Here is a 21,819-nt window from a genome sequence, read left to right on the forward strand (position 1 = left end):
GTAAATTCCATGCTTTTCCAGTGGCGGGTCAAAATGACCCGCAAGGGACACTTTTGATACTTTTTTTTTTATAGCACCCACTTAAACTGCTCGAATTCACTCAAATTTGTTTTCATGTATTCCCGGTTCAAGTGTGACAAAAGTAAAAAAAGTCTCAGAACATAACGATCAACGCTTAAAGAAAAATCTTTAAAAATTAGTTTTGGGTCAAAATGAACCGAGGGACGGATGAGGGCTAGTTAAAAATTAGTTAAATGAATTTCTTTGAATTTTAATTCTACTTCCTTACATTGAGATTTGAATTGCACTTCTTCCATCCTGTTTGCTACATCAATTCAGGAATTGAATTGGAATTTAAAATACCTTCTCAATCCAAATCCAAATCGCACACAACCCCAGTTTCCACACACTGAACTGTTATGTTCACAAAAAAGAACTGACTTCACCACTTTTAGTTGTATTAATTCACTTGCACTAACCTGTGTGATGGTCTGTGCGTGTCTTCTATCTATGCATGTGCTGGTTGCCCGTCTCACTCTTGGCTCGTCTCTTCTTCTTTAGATTCCTCTAGCCGAGATGGAGGCTCTGTCTCTGGCGTCGGAGAAATCCTGGTCCTTAGCTCTGACGGATGACTCTGTCCCAGATGATTTTAACCCCCTCTTACTTACCAGTCAGGAGTGCAATGTATTTAACAGTAGAGCAATGTTCATTTTCCACTCCTGCCTCTCAGCCTTACACTGCTTCCAAAGACATCTGCCCTCTCCATCCTGCTTCAGTATTTGACCCTGAATACTTCAGCCCTATAGGCCCTGTAATAGATTTCCTCAGTTAAATGTTTTAAGCTAGTTACAACACAGTTTTAGCTAAATGTTCTTCAGAGTGGCACCTTGAAAGTCCCCTTGGTTTCTTGTGGTACCCGATTTTGTGGAGTTACTGCTAAAAGTTTCAAATCACAGTGACACTACTAACCTAACAACTACATTTCGCAGTAGTTTTCCAGTTTTTCCAACATGTGCAAAACTAAATTATGCACGTTTTCCAGTGACAAACAATTTTAGTATCAGCTGACAAAATGCTATAACATTTATATAATATTTTGTCAATTGCTGATGTTAATCACTATACTTTCTACTTATTTACACTGCAGTTACAAACGTTTGGTATCGGTACGTGTTTTTATGTTTTTGAAAGAAGTGTCTTGTGCTCACCAAGGTTGCATTTAAAAAAAAAAATAGAATATTACAATTTAACTTTTTTTCTGTTCTAATATATTTTAAAACAGTATTTATTTCCTGTGATGGCAAAGCTGAAAGAGTCGCTACTCCAGTCTTCAGTGTCACGTAATTCTTCAGAAATCATTGTAATATGCTGATTTGGTGCGCAAGTAACATTTTTTTATTATGTTGAAAACTTGTTGAATAAAAGTAATAATGTGCTTAGAAAAATCTAACTGAACTTTTGAAAGTTATTGTACGTTAAATATAAGTAGGTATTAAACCTAATTAAATATCTGCCATGCCAGGGATGTATGATTGATTTATACCAAAACTATGCCAGTAATCTGTTTTCTGACACTTGGTAGTCTGATTAATTTGTAAAAGTAGAGCATCTTCTTCATAATCACTTTATGCAGAGCTGAGAGGCAAGTGCGTTTGGAAGCTTTGGGGGTTTCTAAGCGTCCGCTCCTTTCTTTCTTTTTCTCTCTTTCCCTCTCTCTGTACATTTTGCACCAGCCTGGTGTTTGTATGGTCCAGTCCAGTCCAGTAGAGTAGTATTACTGCCTGTCAATCTGCTCCTTTCCTGTTCTGCAGCTATGTCCCCATTCTTCCTCCCACACGTCTAAAGGCCATTTCTGAATCTCTTCTCCATCTAGTCTCTTCATACTTTTTAGATGTTCCTGTTTGCATCCTCAATCTATCGGTCTGCATATCTACCGGTGTCTCTTTGTTTTTGTTTCATGGTTTTATTTATGTCTTATCTTTTGTGTATTAAAAGTGAAGTTTCTCCCTAGTACCATGCTTCTTGAAAGAATACAGGAGTGTGGTATGGGGTCGGCTTCTGCTGTCTGCCAGCTACCGTAGTACAGGCTCTGGGCACAGCTTCTGAAGGGAGGAGGCTGATGGTTTCTGTCACCTCGCAATTGAATTCATATTCATTGTCTCAGAACTATGCCCATAGATCCATAAATAATTTATGCATAGCATCTCTCAGATGAGTGAGATTTAGATCCAGCCGGTTCTCATTTTTCTGTTGTATTTATGTGGATGAAAAAAGGCAGAACAATGTTCACTGAGATGTGCATAACTTCACAATGTCCATAAAGCAGGATAAAAATGCCACCATAAATCTTAATGGGTATGTAAATGTTACCCACAAAGAATGATTAAATACTATAAAGTGGAAGGGAGCAAATTTACTCAAAACACATTTAATCACAAATAATGATCAGAATATAATGGACAAATATTAACAAAACAACTGAAATCTATGAATATGAATATGTGGACTTGCCTGAGTGTTATTTCAAGGAAAAATTCACCAAAAATTGTTAAAAAAAAAATGTCATTATTGGTTACTCTTACTATTGTTTACTAATCTCATGTCATTCCAACCCCGTATTTCTTTCATTTTTTCATGAAAATTAGAAATTCTGAAGAGTATTACTTCAAAAAAATGACACAAAAATACCAAAAAGTATCATAATTTTTGGTTCTTAAGACTCATTTAACAGATTAACAGACCAAAATTTCCAAACGGAGTCAGTGTGTCTGATTCAATCTGATTCATGAATCATTCGGTTTTGTGAACTGGATGAGGCAATTCACTAAAAAGAAAAAAAAAAGAAAAATTATAGCGAATGTTCATACTTTCATCTGTAATTTAAATGTATATACAGTATACAATACATTGATATGAAAAATTAATTAGATGTACATATTCATATAAGAAATATGCATTTGCATTCATACAACATGATTTATGGGAACATGTTTCTTGATCAGTCTCCTCCCTGTGTCTAGTGCACAGTGATGTTTGCCTTTCATTGTATGCTAACCAGTCCAACCTCTATGTATTAGGTACAATGTGTGTGCGTGTACGTCCATGTGTTCATAAGGGCCCCTGATGCTCCAAACACAAGTACCAGCTCTCACCTTGACTTGCATCTCTTTTAATGCCCCTCAGACCACAGCTCCAGCAGGTCCCACAGACCCCCAGCAGCCAGACGAGCCAACGGATGAGCACTTACTGTACGTGAAGAAGACCTCAGTGGGCCGTACACATTCTCTGCCCAATGACAGCTACATGTTCCTGCCGCTGCAGCCCAACTCAACCCACAGTACCCACACAACCTCACCTCACCTCGCTCAAACAGGTAGAGCACTGCATTTTATTTCTGTTTGGTTGTTATACAAAAATCAATAATTGTGTAATATCAATTCAACAGGCTCTATAGGCTCTATCCAGTCTCAAACAGAAGAACCCACACAACACTTGACTGTGCTCACCGATCTGTTCAGACCGATCAGTCCTCATAGCCTATCAGACTCAGAGAGCATCCCACGAATCCCCCCACCTCGACGGGCACACACTCTCTCACGAACCCTACGCAGACAGGTCAGTTCAGGTTCAGTCTTCTCAGTCCTTTCATTGCTTTCTTTAAAATGTGTTTTGCTTACAGAGTCTGTTCTATTAACAAATGTTGAGGCACTCTGGTTTTGTTGACTGCACATAGTAGCTCAATTCCAAAACCTAGTGAGCTGCCTCAGTAAATATAATACTTCTTATATATTCAACTGCCACATACACAACCATTCAAAAGTTTGGGGTCAGAAAGATATTTAAAATGTTTTTGAAAGAAGTCTTTTATGCTCACCAAGGCTGCATGTACTGTATTTGATCAAAAATACAGTAAAAACAGTAATGTTGTAAATGTTTGTAACAGTTTTTTTTTTTACCGTAATATTGTATTTTATTATAATTTATAATAACAATTTTCAATTTAAATATTTATATAGTATAGTACATTTGCATTTGGGATGCAACTTTAGAATCTGGCTGAAGTTATTTAGTTATTTTAAGCATCAAAATAAGTTGGAATAACCTCAGTATCAGGAGCAGCATATGACTGTGTTGTCTCCGTAGGCAGCTCACTAGGTTTTGTAACAGCAGTTCTCTCTGCTTGTCTTCTCTCATAATGCGTAATATTCCTTGTCTATGGATTTTGATTGGAGACTTATGGGAATGTGACTGGTATGAAGTCTGACACATCTGCACTGTTGATCTCTCCCTCTGGCTAGTATATTTCTTCTCTAAATCCTTCCTGCATTCTCTCCTTTTTTTCTGCTGCTTTTTGACCTGCGTACCCTCTAATGTGACTTACTCTGAGCAGCTCAGCATGGTACAACTCAAGCCTGACCCCGAGCTGCTCCTGAGGCACAGATACTCCTGTTCCTGAGAGAGCCGGAATGGGCTGCTTGGTTCAGCTGGCCTCCAGCACCACAGATCCTTGAACTCCATCCCCAAATCTTTCCCTCTTTCTCCTACCACACCCCTGAAATCCCGTTCCTCCAGCCCAACGCATTTCACCATGGCTACTGAAATGGCCAAAACTGCAGGTTAAAGATCGAGGGGAATTAAATTATTGGATTTACATCATTAACACAGATAATTTTAATTATGGTGATTATGATTTATATATGAAAATCTTCCAAAAATATGTATTCAAACTGTATTACTTTAGCTTCTTGTTTTTAACATTAACTTACAAAATAGCATGTATATATATATATATATATATCATTAAAAAACAACAACAATAATACATCACATTATTAAAATATTTATATATATTTTGGTTTCTCAGACATGCCATTTAGTCAATCATTTGTCATGCAAATGTAAAATAAATTTCCTGCCACTAGGGGGCAGCATAGTTTCAATCATACAGTTTCAACATATTACAGGAACGCTTATGGCTCGGCCTCTTACTCAATGTTAGCTAACTGTCCAAATTTGACATGGTTCCTCGTGATCTTTAGCCCCTCCCAAAACACCCACCCACCTCTCTCCTACTGGGGCCAGTGCCTCTCTCGGACTCCCTTGATTAAAAAAAAAGTGACAGTTTTATGTAGAATTCTGAGAGAGGAGACCCTAGGAAGAGACATGGGTCTTGTGGTCTGTTGCAGTAGCCCAGTGGCTCAGAGTGCAGTCTGCCAAACAGTGCCTGTAGTTTTGTAGGGTAAATGTTTCTCTGTCCTAGTTAAAACAGTACATCTGTTACAAACTTTTCTCTGAAAGTGCAATTGATATTGTTAGTTTTCACTTACGTGACTTCACCCACCGCAGTAGCATGTACAGTACTGCTACTCAGGCATTGTGTCAGTTTAGTTCATGTCAAAGTGGAGACAAAAGATATAGAGCAAAAGGAAGACAACTATTTATTTGCCAATTTCTCCAATAGCCTGTACTTTCTGATTTTGTTGAAAGTGCACACAGCATACATTTCCTACTAGTGAAAGCAATAGGAAGGTCCAGGGGCGGTTCAAGGGTCAGGAGTTATTCATGATTTGCCCAAACCTCTGAGGATACATATGAATCATCATTTGTTTAAATATTAGAATAATATAAACTTTAAAGTAAGGTATCATTTTTATGAAGTAAATATTTATATATTACTGGATATAAAAAATGAAAAGGTCTCATCTCTATGCATGCCAAAAATTCCATGCATCCCTTCAGTCTTTCCATAGTTGTGTAGAGGTTGACAGTAGTGTCATGACTTTCACTTGTCATTGCAAGTGTTTTGGTTAAGTTAGTTAGCTGTTTATATGAGCGTTTTTGAGGGAAAAATTGTTGCATTACCAAAGTTTGTGAAGTTCATGGCCTTGGTCATGGTCTTTATAATCAATCATTTGTCATGCAAATGTAAAATAAATTTCCTGCCACTAGGGGGCAGCATAGTTTCAATCATACAGTTTCAACATATTACAGGAACGCTTATGGCTCGGCCTCTTACTCAATGTTAGCTAACTGTCCAAATTTGACATGGTTCCTCGTGATCTTTAGCCCCTCCCAAAACACCCACCCACCTCTCTCCTACTGGGGCCAGTGCCTCTCTCGGACTCCCTTGATTAAAAAAAAAGTGACAGTTTTATGTAGAATTCTGAGAGAGGAGACCCTAGGAAGAGACATGGGTCTTGTGGTCTGTTGCAGTAGCCCAGTGGCTCAGAGTGCAGTCTGCCAAACAGTGCCTGTAGTTTTGTAGGGTAAATGTTTCTCTGTCCTAGTTAAAACAGTACATCTGTTACAAACTTTTCTCTGAAAGTGCAATTGATATTGTTAGTTTTCACTTACGTGACTTCACCCACCGCAGTAGCATGTACAGTACTGCTACTCAGGCATTGTGTCAGTTTAGTTCATGTCAAAGTGGAGACAAAAGATATAGAGCAAAAGGAAGACAACTATTTATTTGCCAATTTCTCCAATAGCCTGTACTTTCTGATTTTGTTGAAAGTGCACACAGCATACATTTCCTACTAGTGAAAGCAATAGGAAGGTCCAGGGGCGGTTCAAGGGTCAGGAGTTATTCATGATTTGCCCAAACCTCTGAGGATACATATGAATCATCATTTGTTTAAATATTAGAATAATATAAACTTTAAAGTAAGGTATCATTTTTATGAAGTAAATATTTATATATTACTGGATATAAAAAATGAAAAGGTCTCATCTCTATGCATGCCAAAAATTCCATGCATCCCTTCAGTCTTTCCATAGTTGTGTAGAGGTTGACAGTAGTGTCATGACTTTCACTTGTCATTGCAAGTGTTTTGGTTAAGTTAGTTAGCTGTTTATATGAGCGTTTTTGAGGGAAAAATTGTTGCATTACCAAAGTTTGTGAAGTTCATGGCCTTGGTCATGGTCTTTATAAAAGAGTTTTCCAAGAGCTGCAAATGGTCAGGCTTGAGTACAAAAGTATATTCCGTTCTGTCTGTAAAATAGTTGGTGCTTATTGCATCTGGATGGAGTGCAACTCGTACCAAAAAGTCAATAGATCCTCTAGTTTCTTCATTATGTCTGATTTATAGAGCAGATGACTAGAGACCTGACATTAAAACTCAATTGCTCAATTTGCTCAACACAAAACTCAAAAACAATTGGAGCATAGGCCCTGGAAGCCCATCCCTAGGACCGCTCATGAGACAGAAAGGTCTAAGAATGTTTTCAACTGGTGGTTAACTGGTTGTTGTATTAAGAATGTTACTTCAGAACGTGTAACTGCTATTACGCAAGTTTTATTGAACTTTCTAGCACAATTTAAGCACTATTTTTGTCAGTTAAAGGTTTAATGTGTGGCCGGGACGTTTTGGTACATTTTGTGGCGATTTACTTCATTTGATACTTTCAAGTTTGATACAAACTTTTAAAAAAGAAGAACACCAACATCAGATTCTAAATGTTGGCTACCTCTGATTGGGGCAATGAATGCATTCAAAACAGATGCCCTGAGGCAGTCTCTCTATTTTTCTAATTTCACCTCCAATCCTTTGAAGCAGAGAGCTTGTGGAGTGCAATGCTAATGGTGAACTCCACTCTAACTCCACAGCTCCCCTCCCCTTCCACTGGCTTTTACACCCCTAACATCTCATACTAACCAGTCTCCCTCTCACCTGTTCATGTCCTAATCCCTAATGTTACCCCTTACCTTCCCCTCACCTCCTCCCGTCCCTGCTCTCTTCAGGTGGCAGTGAGTGCTGACTCTCAGGAGACTCTATACACAGAGGGAGGGGAAAACGAGGGTCCCCTGGGGCTCAGGGAACTGTCGGACCCCCCCGTCAACCTTCCACCTCAGCAGCAGCACCAGCCTTCCCTCTTTCTGGTCCCTGCCACACCAGGCGCCTCCCCAAAACCGTCGCGACCTAGCGTCCACACACAGCACAACCCCTACGACCAGTACAACGTGTTCTCCAGGCGCTCCCGCTCTCCACCCCTCCCATCTCCAGCCGCCAGGAAGCAGGAGGAAACGGACTCGGTGGATCAGGAGGTATCCCGAATTATCCGAGCGGGGCTTGCAGGGAGGAGCGACGATGGGATCGGAGAAGGGACAGGAGATCAAGGTGCAAGACGTCAGCTTAAGAAGTACCACAGCGTGGACACTCAGGGCCAGCGAGCTCTGCTGTTACCACGGCCCTTGTCCTGGCTTGACGACCCACGTCGGCACTCCATCGAGGTGTACTCGTCCATGGAAAGCAGCCCCCAGTGCAGTTCGAGCTCCTCCGGCTTCGTCTCACGAGCCGATAGCCTTCAGCAGCAGTCCTCACCACGCACCCGCAAGAAGAAGATGAGTCCGCCGTGCATCTCTGTGGATCCGCCCGAGGGTTTGGAGCTTCCGGGAGGCTTTCATGCTGCTCTGGGGATGGTGCCACCCCCGTTGCCAATTCGGGACACTTGCTTGAGGAGGCGCGCTCCCTCCAGTGACTCCAAGGACTCATTTGATTTGGGTGGAGGAGGAGATGGGCTGCCTCAAGAGGGCGTCCAGAACTCCAAGCTATTGACTCTGCCTAGCTTCTCTTTTGAGAAAACAAGCTCTGAGCACTGAACACTTGACTTACACGTTCACACACACACGCACGCACATGACACACGGTGCACTCTGTGTATCCGTGATGGTGATAGTAATAGTAATAATATCTTAGAGAGTAATAATGCTAAATGCAACAATGATGAATACTCCATGATCACGAGGAATAGTAACTATACCTTGTATTTTTTTTCTCTACTGCCAAAAGAACACAAAAATACATTTTGCTGAGGATTAAACAAGCTAATAACTAGACTCTCTCTCCTCAAAGATACCTCCTTGTGGAGGTGAGCGCAGAGCCCGGGGGAGGGTGCCCCCTTCTGGCCGTTCACAGCACTGTATTGCTGAACTCCCTAAAGGGCACTGATGAAGGTATAAAGCAATATGAACGTTTCAGAGACACTATTTTCTTAAATTATTGGGCCATAGTGTTTGTAAAGGATGTAGAATTTCGTTTTTCGATTTTGTTATATAGTTTTATTTGTGTCTTTTTGTGATTTTCTCTTTTTCTCAATGTTTAAATCGTTTGTCGTTTGCTTTATTTTTTCACCATAGGATATTTTTAGCCTTCTTGTTTTAACAAAGACAAAAAGAAAGAAAATATTTTTCAAAGTGCCGGGATGTATTTGTAGGGATAATGATATTATTATTAATAATAATAATAATAATGATGATAATAATACAGGTGCATCTCAATAAATTAGAATGTCGTGGAAAAGTTCATTTATTTCAGTAATTCAACTCAAATTGTGAAACTCGTGTATTAAATAAATTCAATGCACACAGACTGAAGTAGTTTAAGTCTTTGGTTCTTTTAATTGTGATGATTTTGGCTCACATTTAACAAAAACCCACCAATTCACTATCTCAACAAATTAGAATATGGTGACATGCCAATCAGCTAATCAACTCAAAACACCTGCAAAGGTTTCCTGAGCCTTCAAAATGGTCTCTCAGTTTGGTTCACTAGGCTACACAATCATGGGGAAGACTGCTGATCTGACAGTTGTCCAGAAGACAATCATTGACACCCTTCACAAGGAGGGTAAGCCACAAACATTCATTGCCAAAGTAGCTGGCTGTTCACAGAGTGCTGTATCCAAGCATGTTAACAGAAAGTTGAGCGGAAGGAAAAAGTGTGGAAGAAAAAGATGCACAACCAACCGAGAGAACCGCAGCCTTATGAGGATTGTCAAGCAAAATCGATTCAAGAATTTGAGTGAACTTCACAAGGAATGGACTGAGGCTGGGGTCAAGGCATCAAGAGCCACCACACACAGACGTGTCAAGGAATTTGGCTACAGTTGTCGTATTCCTCTGGAGATGGGCTGCCTCAAGAGGGCGTCCAGAACTCCAAGCTATTGACTCTGCCTAGCTTCTCTTTTGAGAAAACAAGCTCTGAGCACTGAACACTTGACTTACACGTTCACACACACACGCACGCACATGACACACGGTGCACTCTGTGTATCCGTGATGGTGATAGTAATAGTAATAATATCTTAGAGAGTAATAATGCTAAATGCAACAATGATGAATACTCCATGATCACGAGGAATAGTAACTATACCTTGTATTTTTTTTCTCTACTGCCAAAAGAACACAAAAATACATTTTGCTGAGGATTAAACAAGCTAATAACTAGACTCTCTCTCCTCAAAGATACCTCCTTGTGGAGGTGAGCGCAGAGCCCGGGGGAGGGTGCCCCCTTCTGGCCGTTCACAGCACTGTATTGCTGAACTCCCTAAAGGGCACTGATGAAGGTATAAAGCAATATGAACGTTTCAGAGACACTATTTTCTTAAATTATTGGGCCATAGTGTTTGTAAAGGATGTAGAATTTCGTTTTTCGATTTTGTTATATAGTTTTATTTGTGTCTTTTTGTGATTTTCTCTTTTTCTCAATGTTTAAATCGTTTGTCGTTTGCTTTATTTTTTCACCATAGGATATTTTTAGCCTTCTTGTTTTAACAAAGACAAAAAGAAAGAAAATATTTTTCAAAGTGCCGGGATGTATTTGTAGGGATAATGATATTATTATTAATAATAATAATAATAATGATGATAATAATACAGGTGCATCTCAATAAATTAGAATGTCGTGGAAAAGTTCATTTATTTCAGTGATTCAACTCAAATTGTGAAACTCGTGTATTAAATAAATTCAATGCACACAGACTGAAGTAGTTTAAGTCTTTGGTTCTTTTAATTGTGATGATTTTGGCTCACATTTAACAAAAACCCACCAATTCACTATCTCAACAAATTAGAATATGGTGACATGCCAATCAGCTAATCAACTCAAAACACCTGCAAAGGTTTCCTGAGCCTTCAAAATGGTCTCTCAGTTTGGTTCACTAGGCTACACAATCATGGGGAAGACTGCTGATCTGACAGTTGTCCAGAAGACAATCATTGACACCCTTCACAAGGAGGGTAAGCCACAAACATTCATTGCCAAAGTAGCTGGCTGTTCACAGAGTGCTGTATCCAAGCATGTTAACAGAAAGTTGAGCGGAAGGAAAAAGTGTGGAAGAAAAAGATGCACAACCAACCGAGAGAACCGCAGCCTTATGAGGATTGTCAAGCAAATCCACAGCATTCTAATTTATTGAGATGCACCTGTATATCTCCTTAAAATAAAGCATTAAACTTTGATTTTTAAGCACAAGTATTAGACTGGTGTGCCCTGACAAAAGAGTCTATTGAACACATCTGCAGAATGGATTGTGCTACTCTAATGACAGTCTTTCAGACAGAAGGGAACAAATACTTACATTAATTGAATTCATGAAGCAGAAAATCACTGCAAAAAACACACAAGCCACAGAAAACCAGATAAGCATTTCTTTTACATTTCATTGGAACTCTGGTTTAATTTCTGATTGTTTTTGGCACATTTTTGAACACCAGGTTATCTTTAGTGAAATAAATGCTATATTATGAGTACAGCTCATACAATATTTGTGTGAAATTGTATCATTAAAAAAATCTGAGAAAAGCAAAACATTTGAACATTTTGTCAATAAAGAAGTCTCAAGAACTTTGTGTTCTTGAATTAAAATGTTGAGAGGACATTTTGTCCATTTTGCTGGGCAGATTTGTCTGCACAGTAGGACCAGCAAAAAGAAACACACGACCAAATTTCTGCATTGAGGTCGAGAGTGGACACGGAGTAAACTATGAGAAAATGGGGTGCTTTGTTAAAATAAAGTTTTGTAAATGTATTTAATATACAAGAAACACAGCTTTCATCTCTCTGCTCTTAATGACCTGATAAACAGGACTTAAATTAAGAACTACCGTGCAAAGATTATCGTCATCAAGTTTATTATGAATTATTTTGAAAGATCATTTTAAAATGGCTTTGAAATACTTGCAGCCTTCTAGTAGTCTTCTTTATTGAGAACCACTACCTAAGTGAATATATAAGAGGTTATTTACATATTCTGCCTCCCTACCCTTATATTTTACACTACACACATGCTAGTTAAGGTACATTTAGTTCTTACACTTAAGTCTCACTCAGAATCGAAATGCGTGTTGATTGAAGCTGTTGTCAAGTGCTCACTGGAGCGATTCCCTTTGGTTTTCATGAGAGCTAATCGGCACATCTGCAGAGCTCCTTTCAAACTCAGGAAAGCTTGCGTTTCACAAGGTCCAACTCTGTAATATACCCTTATTTTGCTTCAAAGCCGTGGATGCAGTCCAAATCTTTGGCTGCTGTTTGTAAATGGCTTCAGGGTGTGTTTGAACCTTGTTTTTGTCATTGGACCAATTTCTGAATGATTTACTCGCTTCACTTCAGCAATCTACATAAGATTTCTCCAGTCCCACTTGAATTATGCATGTGCAAAATGCATTGAGAGTGGTATGCATCATGATGGTGTCCATAATTACTGTAGGATGTGCAAAGCACTTGATATTCTACAACTCTGCAGTGCACCAGACATTTGGTTACCGTATAAACGCTTTATTAGTGGTGTGTAATTCTACCTGTAGGATATCTTTAGTGTGGATTATTTTGACCAAGGTGATGCTAAAACAAAAGAATGCAAATGGAAAGTGCCATCTGTTTGCTATATTATTTAATACTTTGTTACTTCAAACATTTGGCTAACATATCAGAGTAAAAACACTGACACTGAGATGATGATGTTCCCACTCAGCTTTTCCATTAAACCGCAAAATCCTGGAAAACAGCTTGAGTGACCAGATGGAAAAGGAAAACATTGAAGATATTGGTAAACATCCTCAGGAGGAAATAACAATTAACCTCCACTGTGCTTCTATGCATGTAGATCATGTTAGCAATTTGGCTTCTCCCTGGGTTCCCACTCCTAAAATGAAGCCTGATAGCTGAGGACCTTCGATATTCAAGCTGTCCATCCCTCCATGCAGATGATGAGTATTGGAAAATCTATGATGACTTCATTTACTGAATACGCTGACTCAATCAATTCGACTTCCAAAACATGACGCAGTTCCCGTTGAAGACTGTGATAAGATGGCCTGGCTGAAAATTGAACATTTGGGGAAACATCACCTCGAGGGATGTTTTGAGGTGGGTTAAAAACTCAAAGGCCTTGTTTACCAGACAAAATGTCATCAAGACTCTTTGTGAGGTCCTCAGTGATTGGCCGAGTTGCTATGGCGAGTGTGTGCTCATCAATGTTGCTCTGGCGCTCCGCTGAGCAAGAGCATGTGTTTCTGAAAGCCAGAAGAAATCCATTCATGACCTCCTCCAAATAAATGCTTCAACACAAAAAGATTTTGCGTTTACTTAAGCCAAATATGTTGTCAATTTTGGAATAAGCCTAAGAAATGGAATAACAGAATCTCTTTTCTTTCATTTTTCATTTTCAGTGCTTCTGGGGCGTAACAGCTCACTAACTTTACAACTGCACAACATTCTTTTTGATAAATTCTAATATACTGCAGCGTAAGGAGATGCACCACCAAAGAGTCTGTTTCATTGTTGACATTATTACCTGTACGAGATAAAAGCTATTTTATATGATGTCTTGAAGTTAAGTGAGTGGGAGGTTAGATAATAGAACTTGATAACAGTGTACAACCAGACCACTTGAGTCATGTTTTCCCAAGCACATAAGCAAATTAAAAAAATACATTTATTAAGAATTTTCTTGCCTATTAGAACATGAAACTGAAGGCGAACAAGTCATCTGAAATGATTCATTAAAGGAAAAAAATGTAAAAAAAAAAAAAAATTAAGAGCAAATTGTGCTTCCTCCAAAAATACATTTAAATATTTTCATGAAGTCAAAGTAATCTCCTTTGGCATAAAGGTAGCCTTCAGGTCATTCACTTTAAGAAATCCTTCTTAATTTTGCTTGCTTCAGGTAATTTTATACAGAAAGAGCTTTTAAAATGAGGCCAACAGAAACAGTCTGCACTTGGAACACCACAAGCCTGGTAAGGTATCTTCTCCCGATGTAACCTATGATTTGATGTCAAACAGCTGTCTGAAATCATGGACAGCCATACATACATACACACATATATATATATATATATAATTTTATTTTTAATCATTTCTATATTTTTATCTACTGAGATTGATAGATCTGCCATTTTGTGCGACCACTGTAAAGCTTACAATATATTACATAAGAATGAGGATTTTTTTTTCCAGAAAGTACACTCTAAGAAAAGTCAGAAAAAGACAGCCCAGTGTACTAGGAATGTAATGTACTATGGCCCAATGTAAGGAACTTTCCATACAGATTTTTTTACAGTTTTTTTTTTACTTGTATTTTAAACCATGCATTGCATTGTGTAGTGTTTTAAGATTGAAGGAAAAGTCCATAAACTTAATAGAAAATGTACTGGTAAGTTCGCCAAAAAAGATGGAATGAGGATAGAATTCATTTTTGAAAATATAACAAACAGTATCAACCAAGAAGCAATAATTCAAAGGTAGAATTGATTTGTGATAGATAATGTGGAATAATTACCCCACTGTTGATTAAAATATCATTGCATTAACTTTCTTTGGCATTTATAACTATCATTCAGTTGCACATACCTTAACGCCATTTGTCTTGTCTTGAATGAGGAGTTCAGGAATTGGGACCCTGCGATCTAGCCTGGGGACCCAGTTTGAGCCTGGTAAAGTCTTTATCCTGTTGGAGGCACTGTCCCTGGTTCCCTAGAGCTGGCGGTTCAGGACCCTAGGGACCTGTTGGGTCTTTTAGGGCAACAGCAGTTGTTGTTGTTGTTGGACCTGTGAATGGATTTTGATAAGTTTCACTCAGATGTTGAAAGATATCATCAAAATTACACTTTAGTGCATGATAGTCAAAAAAAATAGTCAAGTTTATCTTTCTCAAATGTTTTATATTATTTATTTTTCTGCCTGTCAGTGCTTTTATTCCAAAGTCTCCCATTTTGTCCTCATTTCTCATTCTTTCTCATGTGTACAATAAATTAGTGCACAGAAATTCATAAAGATCGATCCAAGATCCCATCATTATTCTGTGGAGTGAGGTGCACAAGAAATCAATAGCATAACCAATGCCTGACATTGCATGATGTCTGTACAAAAAACATCAAAATTTAATTATCCTGTTAAAAGAAAAACAGCAAGCTTTATATTACATTCACAAGTATCCAAGGAACAAAATAAATAAAAATTTATTTTAAAAGTGAAGGATAATACTCATGACTCATGCCCTCAATACCAAAAAAGTAATGTTAATCGCATTGAAGTGCAGAGCAGTAAACACAAAGGGATGCATTTGTCTTCCAGAAATTGTTAACATGATGAATTTTATATGCATTTACATATACAGTAGAAGAAGCTCAAGAGCTGAATATTGGAGCGTGTTTTAAGAACAGAATAACATTGTTTTATATCACCTGCCAACAAAACACATTAAAAAAAACACAATCAGATTTTAGATTTAAAAAGCAGAGAGAGAGATCGAAGAGATTGTTAAAAACAGCACATCTGTGCAGAAATGTCTGATATGAGATGATATGAGATATGACAAAATCTGATATGAGATCTAGTCAGTTTGCCATCTCTGTGGACAGGTCTATCCTAAAATTTAATTGTTTCATGTCAACCAGACATTACATTTCTTAATATCTGTGACTTTTTTTATTTGTTTGATTTATTGGGCCATACAACATTCTAAAACCCTTTTATTTATTGCCATTAAGAGTGCACCAAAGTGCTTGAATAATGAGAGATGTTATATTAGACCACTGGCACCAGGGTGAATTGCTTTCTTACACATTTGTCACTAACTTTTGAACAAACATGATGTTTCTTAATTTACTAAAGGTTTGTGTGGTTTCTTATCTTCCACTGATAAACCAAAACAGAATGAAGTTTTTTTTTAACTCAATCACAAAAATACACAAAGCTACATGCAGACGCTTTAAATCGTGTGATGTCACAAAGCTGCATTAGAAAACGAGTGTGTTTGTGGCCTTGATTTCTATACAAGCCCTTTTTGCACTAGGGAGGATGGTTTGAGTTCTGAAATGTCAAGGAAATCAAGGAAAATTGTATTCCTTATGACATGATCCCCCTTAAAAATGCTCATGCTGTATCTCAGCCCTAAACAAATAATCAGCACTATGCAGTACGAGACCATTTAAGGAGATCACTAAACATTGAGATGCTAAAACCCCCAAACCCTTAGAAAAGTGCTTCACAAGCCATCAAAAACCTATAACCCTGCCATCCTGTATTCATTTACAGTCACCCAAATCACCCCGGCCTATTAAACCTACGTAATGGTTGAAGGAGTTAAACACAGGCTGACTAATAGGCTGTGTCTCCTGTTCCAAATAGAAGCTGATCCAACCAAGATAATCACAAGAGGAGGAATCCTGCACTTCTGCCATGCAATAACAGACACCCTTCATATAACAGTGTTTTAGAAAATAACATTAACAGTATACAGAAATGGAGCTCTCCCAAGCCGAAGTTCATGTTATTCAGCACATTTGGTCACTGCCATTAATTTGCCTATTCTAGAGAAAAAGAAAAGAGCAAAAAGCTCTGTTCTATTCTCAGCAGCTCTGCTATGGTGAACACACTAGTGCTGTATGCCTGTTTAGGCCATTGGTTCAGACTTGTGTGCAGTACATTGTGTGTGGCATACATTAATGCGATAGGAGGCTAGGGTTACAGCATCTGCTGATGTTATCTCCTCCACTTCCTGTTGTTAAGGTCTATGCCATGTAGTTCTTCGTGTCCCTATCAGTGACCACACATATTGGGAACATTGCCAAACTTTGTTGAACTCTTTGAATGTAATAGATTGAGATGATAAGCGGAATGCCATTGTAGGAACTGCCTTTTCCCTTTTAAGGGATTGCTGCAAGATTTGTTTTAGAGTAAGAAGGGAAATGCAGAATCTGTTAAAATCCACAATATCTTTTAAAGCTGAGGACGTATAAATGGACACTGCACTGCAGATTGTTAATTAGTGTTTTGGCCATTTGAGATTGGCTAGATTTATTTATTTTTTTTTAATATTTTTGAAAGAGCATATCTCTTATATGCTCACCAAGCGCTGCATTCATTTGATATATTTTTTTAAACATTTACTTAAATTTTTTTACACTTACATAACAATTAAAATGTAATATATATATATATATATATATATATATAAATAACACAATTTTTTTATTTTTCTTAACCCAAGTCTTAATATAAGACAAGTAAATGTATTTTGAATGCTTTTTTATAAATATATTGGATATTTATTTCTATAAATTACATTTTAAAGTGGAAGTGAAGCAGTCAGTTAAGTTAACATTATTTAGTAAAGTGGTTTCCACTTCGCAAGGTGATGTAACCAGACAATCATTCATGTCGCATTTTATTGTTATGTCAGACCATTAAGATATATGCATTACATTGACTGGTTCACCAGTTGTATGTATCATATTTTATGTTCACCTGCGAATACAATTAGCTTTCCTGCTGTTAACAGGACGTAGTGTTTAACTAATCACCTAACGTTATCTGAACAATCGGACCAGTGCTGCTTCCTCAATAAAGTTTATCATTCTCACGTGTTTTAAGCCTTGTCAGTTTAAATATTAAAGTGTTTAAGCCATTCAAGCGTGAGACAGCACGGAATAGATTTCAGTGCGGTATTTACACGCTGTGATAGACCTTTTCTGAAAGAGATTTAAATGCGGTACTCAGAAGTTGCGTGTACTTTTCTCTGAATGTAGGATCTCTGTCTCACATTGCATGATAAGTGCTAAAGATAGAAGATAGATGACTGAGTTCCCTTGAGCTCCTGCAGCTCCCTTGGTATATAATGCAACCCATATACGGTCAAAGACTTTCTCCACATTGTGAAAACCTCTGATGATTCATTCAATTCCTAAGACAGTGTGACACCTCAGGAATTATTAATGGCTGATAGAGGACAAGCGTGAAAGCATCACGGATTTCACTTGAGGGGATAAACCTTCAATACCACTCTAGATCGTAAGCAGTTAAAACAATAGTGTTGTCCTATGGGAAAATCTTGACATTTTGTTTGACATTTTGGATCTAGAGAAAACAAGACATGACAGTGTACTGCACCTGAATAATAAAGAGCCTGAAATACATCATAACTATTACATTTTGTTCAAATACAGTTTATTTGACTATACATTGGTTACTTAAAATTAGCAAAAATCTTGGGCTTCCTGCAATGTGTCAAAAATAATGAAATCCTTTCTGAAATAACAAAATCTAAACCAGAGCAAAGTTAGGTTTTTTTCTTCATGGGGTCCATAAGGCAATGCGACAAATGTGATACAGCTCACTGATTTGCTAGTCCTGCTGGGACCTCTGGCTGCTTTTTCATACAGTACCAGTTTATTCAGATTGCTGTGACACTCTGACATTGATCACATTAATTCTCTGCTTAGCTTTATACTGTCAAAAGGCACCCCAGCATGTCCATCTGCACATCGAAAACATGTCTGTTCAAGCCAGGAGTGAGTTTATATTCAAACTTAAAAGATTTGAATACAAAGATAAAACACGTCAATTGGTTTGAAATCAATCTTTGCGAATTCTAGAGGTGCTCCTTTTCAGAATTCAGTTCTCTAACCTGATATAACACCGATCCAAACAGTCTTGGCTCACTGTGGGTGGGATGAAACTATTGTAGGATCAATAATCCTTTAGGCTGCTCTCACACTGCAGCGTATTATGATCCAGTTTCCATTTTGCTCTTCATGTATTGGCACAAGGGGTCTAGTCAACTGTACCCTTCAATATTCTGAAATTTTGGTGTCACCATTTTGTTTGAAACCTCCAGCATGTCATACTTGTATATAAAGGTTTGTCCATGAGATGGATTATTATACTAAACACTAATGTTTTTATTATGATTAATAATTATAATTGGATAATTTAAAAAGGAATAGTGCTAAATATTTACTAATTTTTAAACTCAAGTATTATTATTTTTTTTTGTTTTGTTTTTTCTGAAGAACAGAAAAGGAAGGTTAATGCTGTTTTTTTTTTCCACAATATGAGAGCCTACAATTACTATGGGCTGTCAATTTTACTTCCCAGCTAACAAAGATAAGAATGTTTTGGCGAACGTTCCCATTAAGTTATACAAACATTATTTCTGAATGTTCCCTGAATGTTCAAATGTCCGTTTATATATATATATATATATATATATAAATCAGATTTCTTGGTTACGAAACTGTTAAGGAAACATTACATTTTGTCGTTTTGCAAACATCATGGGAACGTTACTTCTAAAACTAGTAACATTTAAAAAATGTCAGAGGAACATCCAACTAAAATGTTTAAAAAAAAAAAAACAAGTTCCATGAACAATGTATAAATAATGTTTCCATGCTAATGTTTTAAAAAAGTTCCATGAACGATGCATAAATAATGTTTCCATGCTAATGTTTTAAGAACATTATTAAAGACCAGATAACTCTGAATGAACATTTTGTTAACGTTACTGGAAGAACGTTTGTATTTTGAGAGAACCTTGCCAGAATGTTAGCCAAAGGTCTGAGAATATTCTCTGCTAGCTGGGACTTTTCAAGTCTAATAAAGTCATACATTAGTGAGTCTGACTTCAAAGATTTCAACTTATTAGTCACTAAAAAGCTTTCCCTCGTGAACCAAGGGCATCAAACCTGACTCATAATATGTGACGCATATACTAATGAGATTTGAGTCTCACTATGTTTAAAATATTAAAGAATTGTGTACATTTATTTTCTGAATATTTGTGTATTTAAGAATCACGTGAACTGTTCGTTTAAGTTAAGGTAAATAAACTAAATAGCCTGGGGCGGGATCAGGTTTGTGTCAGAGTCTGTTAGAGTGTCGCTTGCTCCTGCAGACTCCATGTCACTGAGTTGTTTCAATAATTCACATACAACCAGCTGCCATACTTTCCATGCATTAAGCATTCCTGTTGTTTTAGTGCAATCGTGATGAGCTTCACAATTCATGCGTGCAAAGAGCGTGCAGTGTAGTTTAGGTTAGGCTTTCAAAAAGGATGTTTGCATCTCATTTGTAGCTTTGACTAATCACTTTGCGGAGGACAAATAGAGAGGTATTTCAGGGATTTGCTGTTCCCCCTCAGAGATGAGTAATGTGTTTCTCTCTTTGAATTGGTCTGTTATTGACTAATCTTGTTTGTGATCATTTAATTTATCTTCTAGCTCAAGTGGCCAGGCCCCTCTTACCCTTCAGTGTACCCCTAATAACAATAATGTTCTTAATCAGAATTATTATCTTGTTTTCTAGTAAGAAAATCAAAGCATCCTCAAAACAATATGTACTTGAGAAGCAAAATTGCATAAGATAATTGATAATAAGTTTACTTGTTTTCAGAGAATATACTTTGTATTAAGATTGTTTTCTTGTTTAAAGTAAATCTAGCAATTTTTTATGATGTTAAATCTTTAAACAAAAACAATTGTATATAGTAATGAATACTTATATTCAAGAGTTTTTTCAGGACTTTTCCCCCCATATAAATGCTGAGCTTTTGAACTACTTTCTATTCATCAAATAATCCAAAATAATTTAAAATATATTAAAATAGAAAACAGTTGTAATAATTATTCACAATATTACTGTTTTTACTGTATTTTTAAAGGGGTCATATGATGCAATTTCAATTTTTCTTTTCTCTTTGAAGTGTTACAAGCTCTTGGTGCATAAAGAAGATCTGTAAAGTTGCAAAGACTAAAGTCTCAAATCCAAAGAGATATTCTTTATAAAAGTTAAGAGTCAACCACGCCTACCTAAAACGGCTCGTTCTAACACGCCCCCACATGTCTACGTCACGATGTGGGAAGATTTGCATAACGCCGCCCAAATGTTCACGCAAAGAAATAAGGCGTAACTTTTATTCTCGCTGTAGTGTTAGGCTTGTTTGAGATGAGCAAAATCTGCACAGAACCGATCACCGGTGATCACCGCGAGATGCATGCCAGTTAGAAATATGTCCGAGTTACGTCCGACTTGCTCTGATGTCATGCTGACGTGTGCCAAAAAACTCTCGCGACGGCGAGGCGGCTGTGTCGGATTATGCAGTCGAGCGCAGTTGCTCTCCACCGACTGCGCTGATCAAAAGCATGATGGGAAACGACTGACTGACGACACAGCTTAATGCTCATTGGTTCAGACAACCGTGATGCTGCGTTCTCTTCTAAAATATTTTATTTCTTTATCTGGTTTCATTTGATTTAAGTATTTAAATTATGCATGAATATTCCCAAACACTATGACAGTGCGATCTCTGTGTGAGATATGTGATTGTTGTCACATTTCTATAAAAATCTAAAATACCTGTTTGTATTAAAGTAAAAATTTATGATAAATACGCCTTTCGTATGGAATTAAATAGCACACACTTTGAGTGTCTTGTTCATCATATTTATTTGTATATAAAGGCAACAGAACTGAAATTATATCATGTTAATCAGCAGCACAGCACATGAGTGAGAATAACACGATATCTGTCTTTGATCTCGTTGGTATCGGTTCAATTCGAGAGGTCAGAACTGTCCGTCTTGACTGCGCTTATTTCACTCCTCCCCCACTGCAGCCGCCTACTCTCGCCTACATTTCAGGCGAGGCGAGGCGCTTCTCAAACAAGCCTATTGTTGCTGCCACCATGTCGTGAAGACGCTGTGTGTTTCGTTGTGAAAGTGAAACTACTTTGTTTGGCCTTCCAAAAGAGGACGATATC

General features: G+C 37.7%; 1 protein-coding gene across 1 annotated transcript in view; it reads left to right on the forward strand.

Moving 5' to 3' along the window:
- LOC107691213 (voltage-dependent T-type calcium channel subunit alpha-1G-like) overlaps window positions 1-9,046 on the forward strand; it is a 135,060-nt gene extending 126,014 nt beyond the window's left edge. Inside the window, exons 34-37 of the mRNA XM_016489712.1 lie at window positions 562-684; window positions 3,184-3,373; window positions 3,446-3,615; window positions 7,742-9,046. Of these exons, the coding sequence (XP_016345198.1) occupies window positions 562-684; window positions 3,184-3,373; window positions 3,446-3,615; window positions 7,742-8,599 (1,341 nt within the window). The 3' untranslated portion in view covers window positions 8,600-9,046. The remainder of the gene's footprint in view (window positions 1-561; window positions 685-3,183; window positions 3,374-3,445; window positions 3,616-7,741) is intronic.
- Window positions 9,047-21,819: the final 12,773 nt, after the last annotated feature.

The sequence above is a fragment of the Sinocyclocheilus anshuiensis genome, unplaced genomic scaffold (assembly GCF_001515605.1).
Source record: "Sinocyclocheilus anshuiensis isolate Anshui unplaced genomic scaffold, SAMN03320099.WGS_v1.1 scaffold470, whole genome shotgun sequence".
NCBI lineage: Eukaryota > Metazoa > Chordata > Actinopteri > Cypriniformes > Cyprinidae > Sinocyclocheilus > Sinocyclocheilus anshuiensis.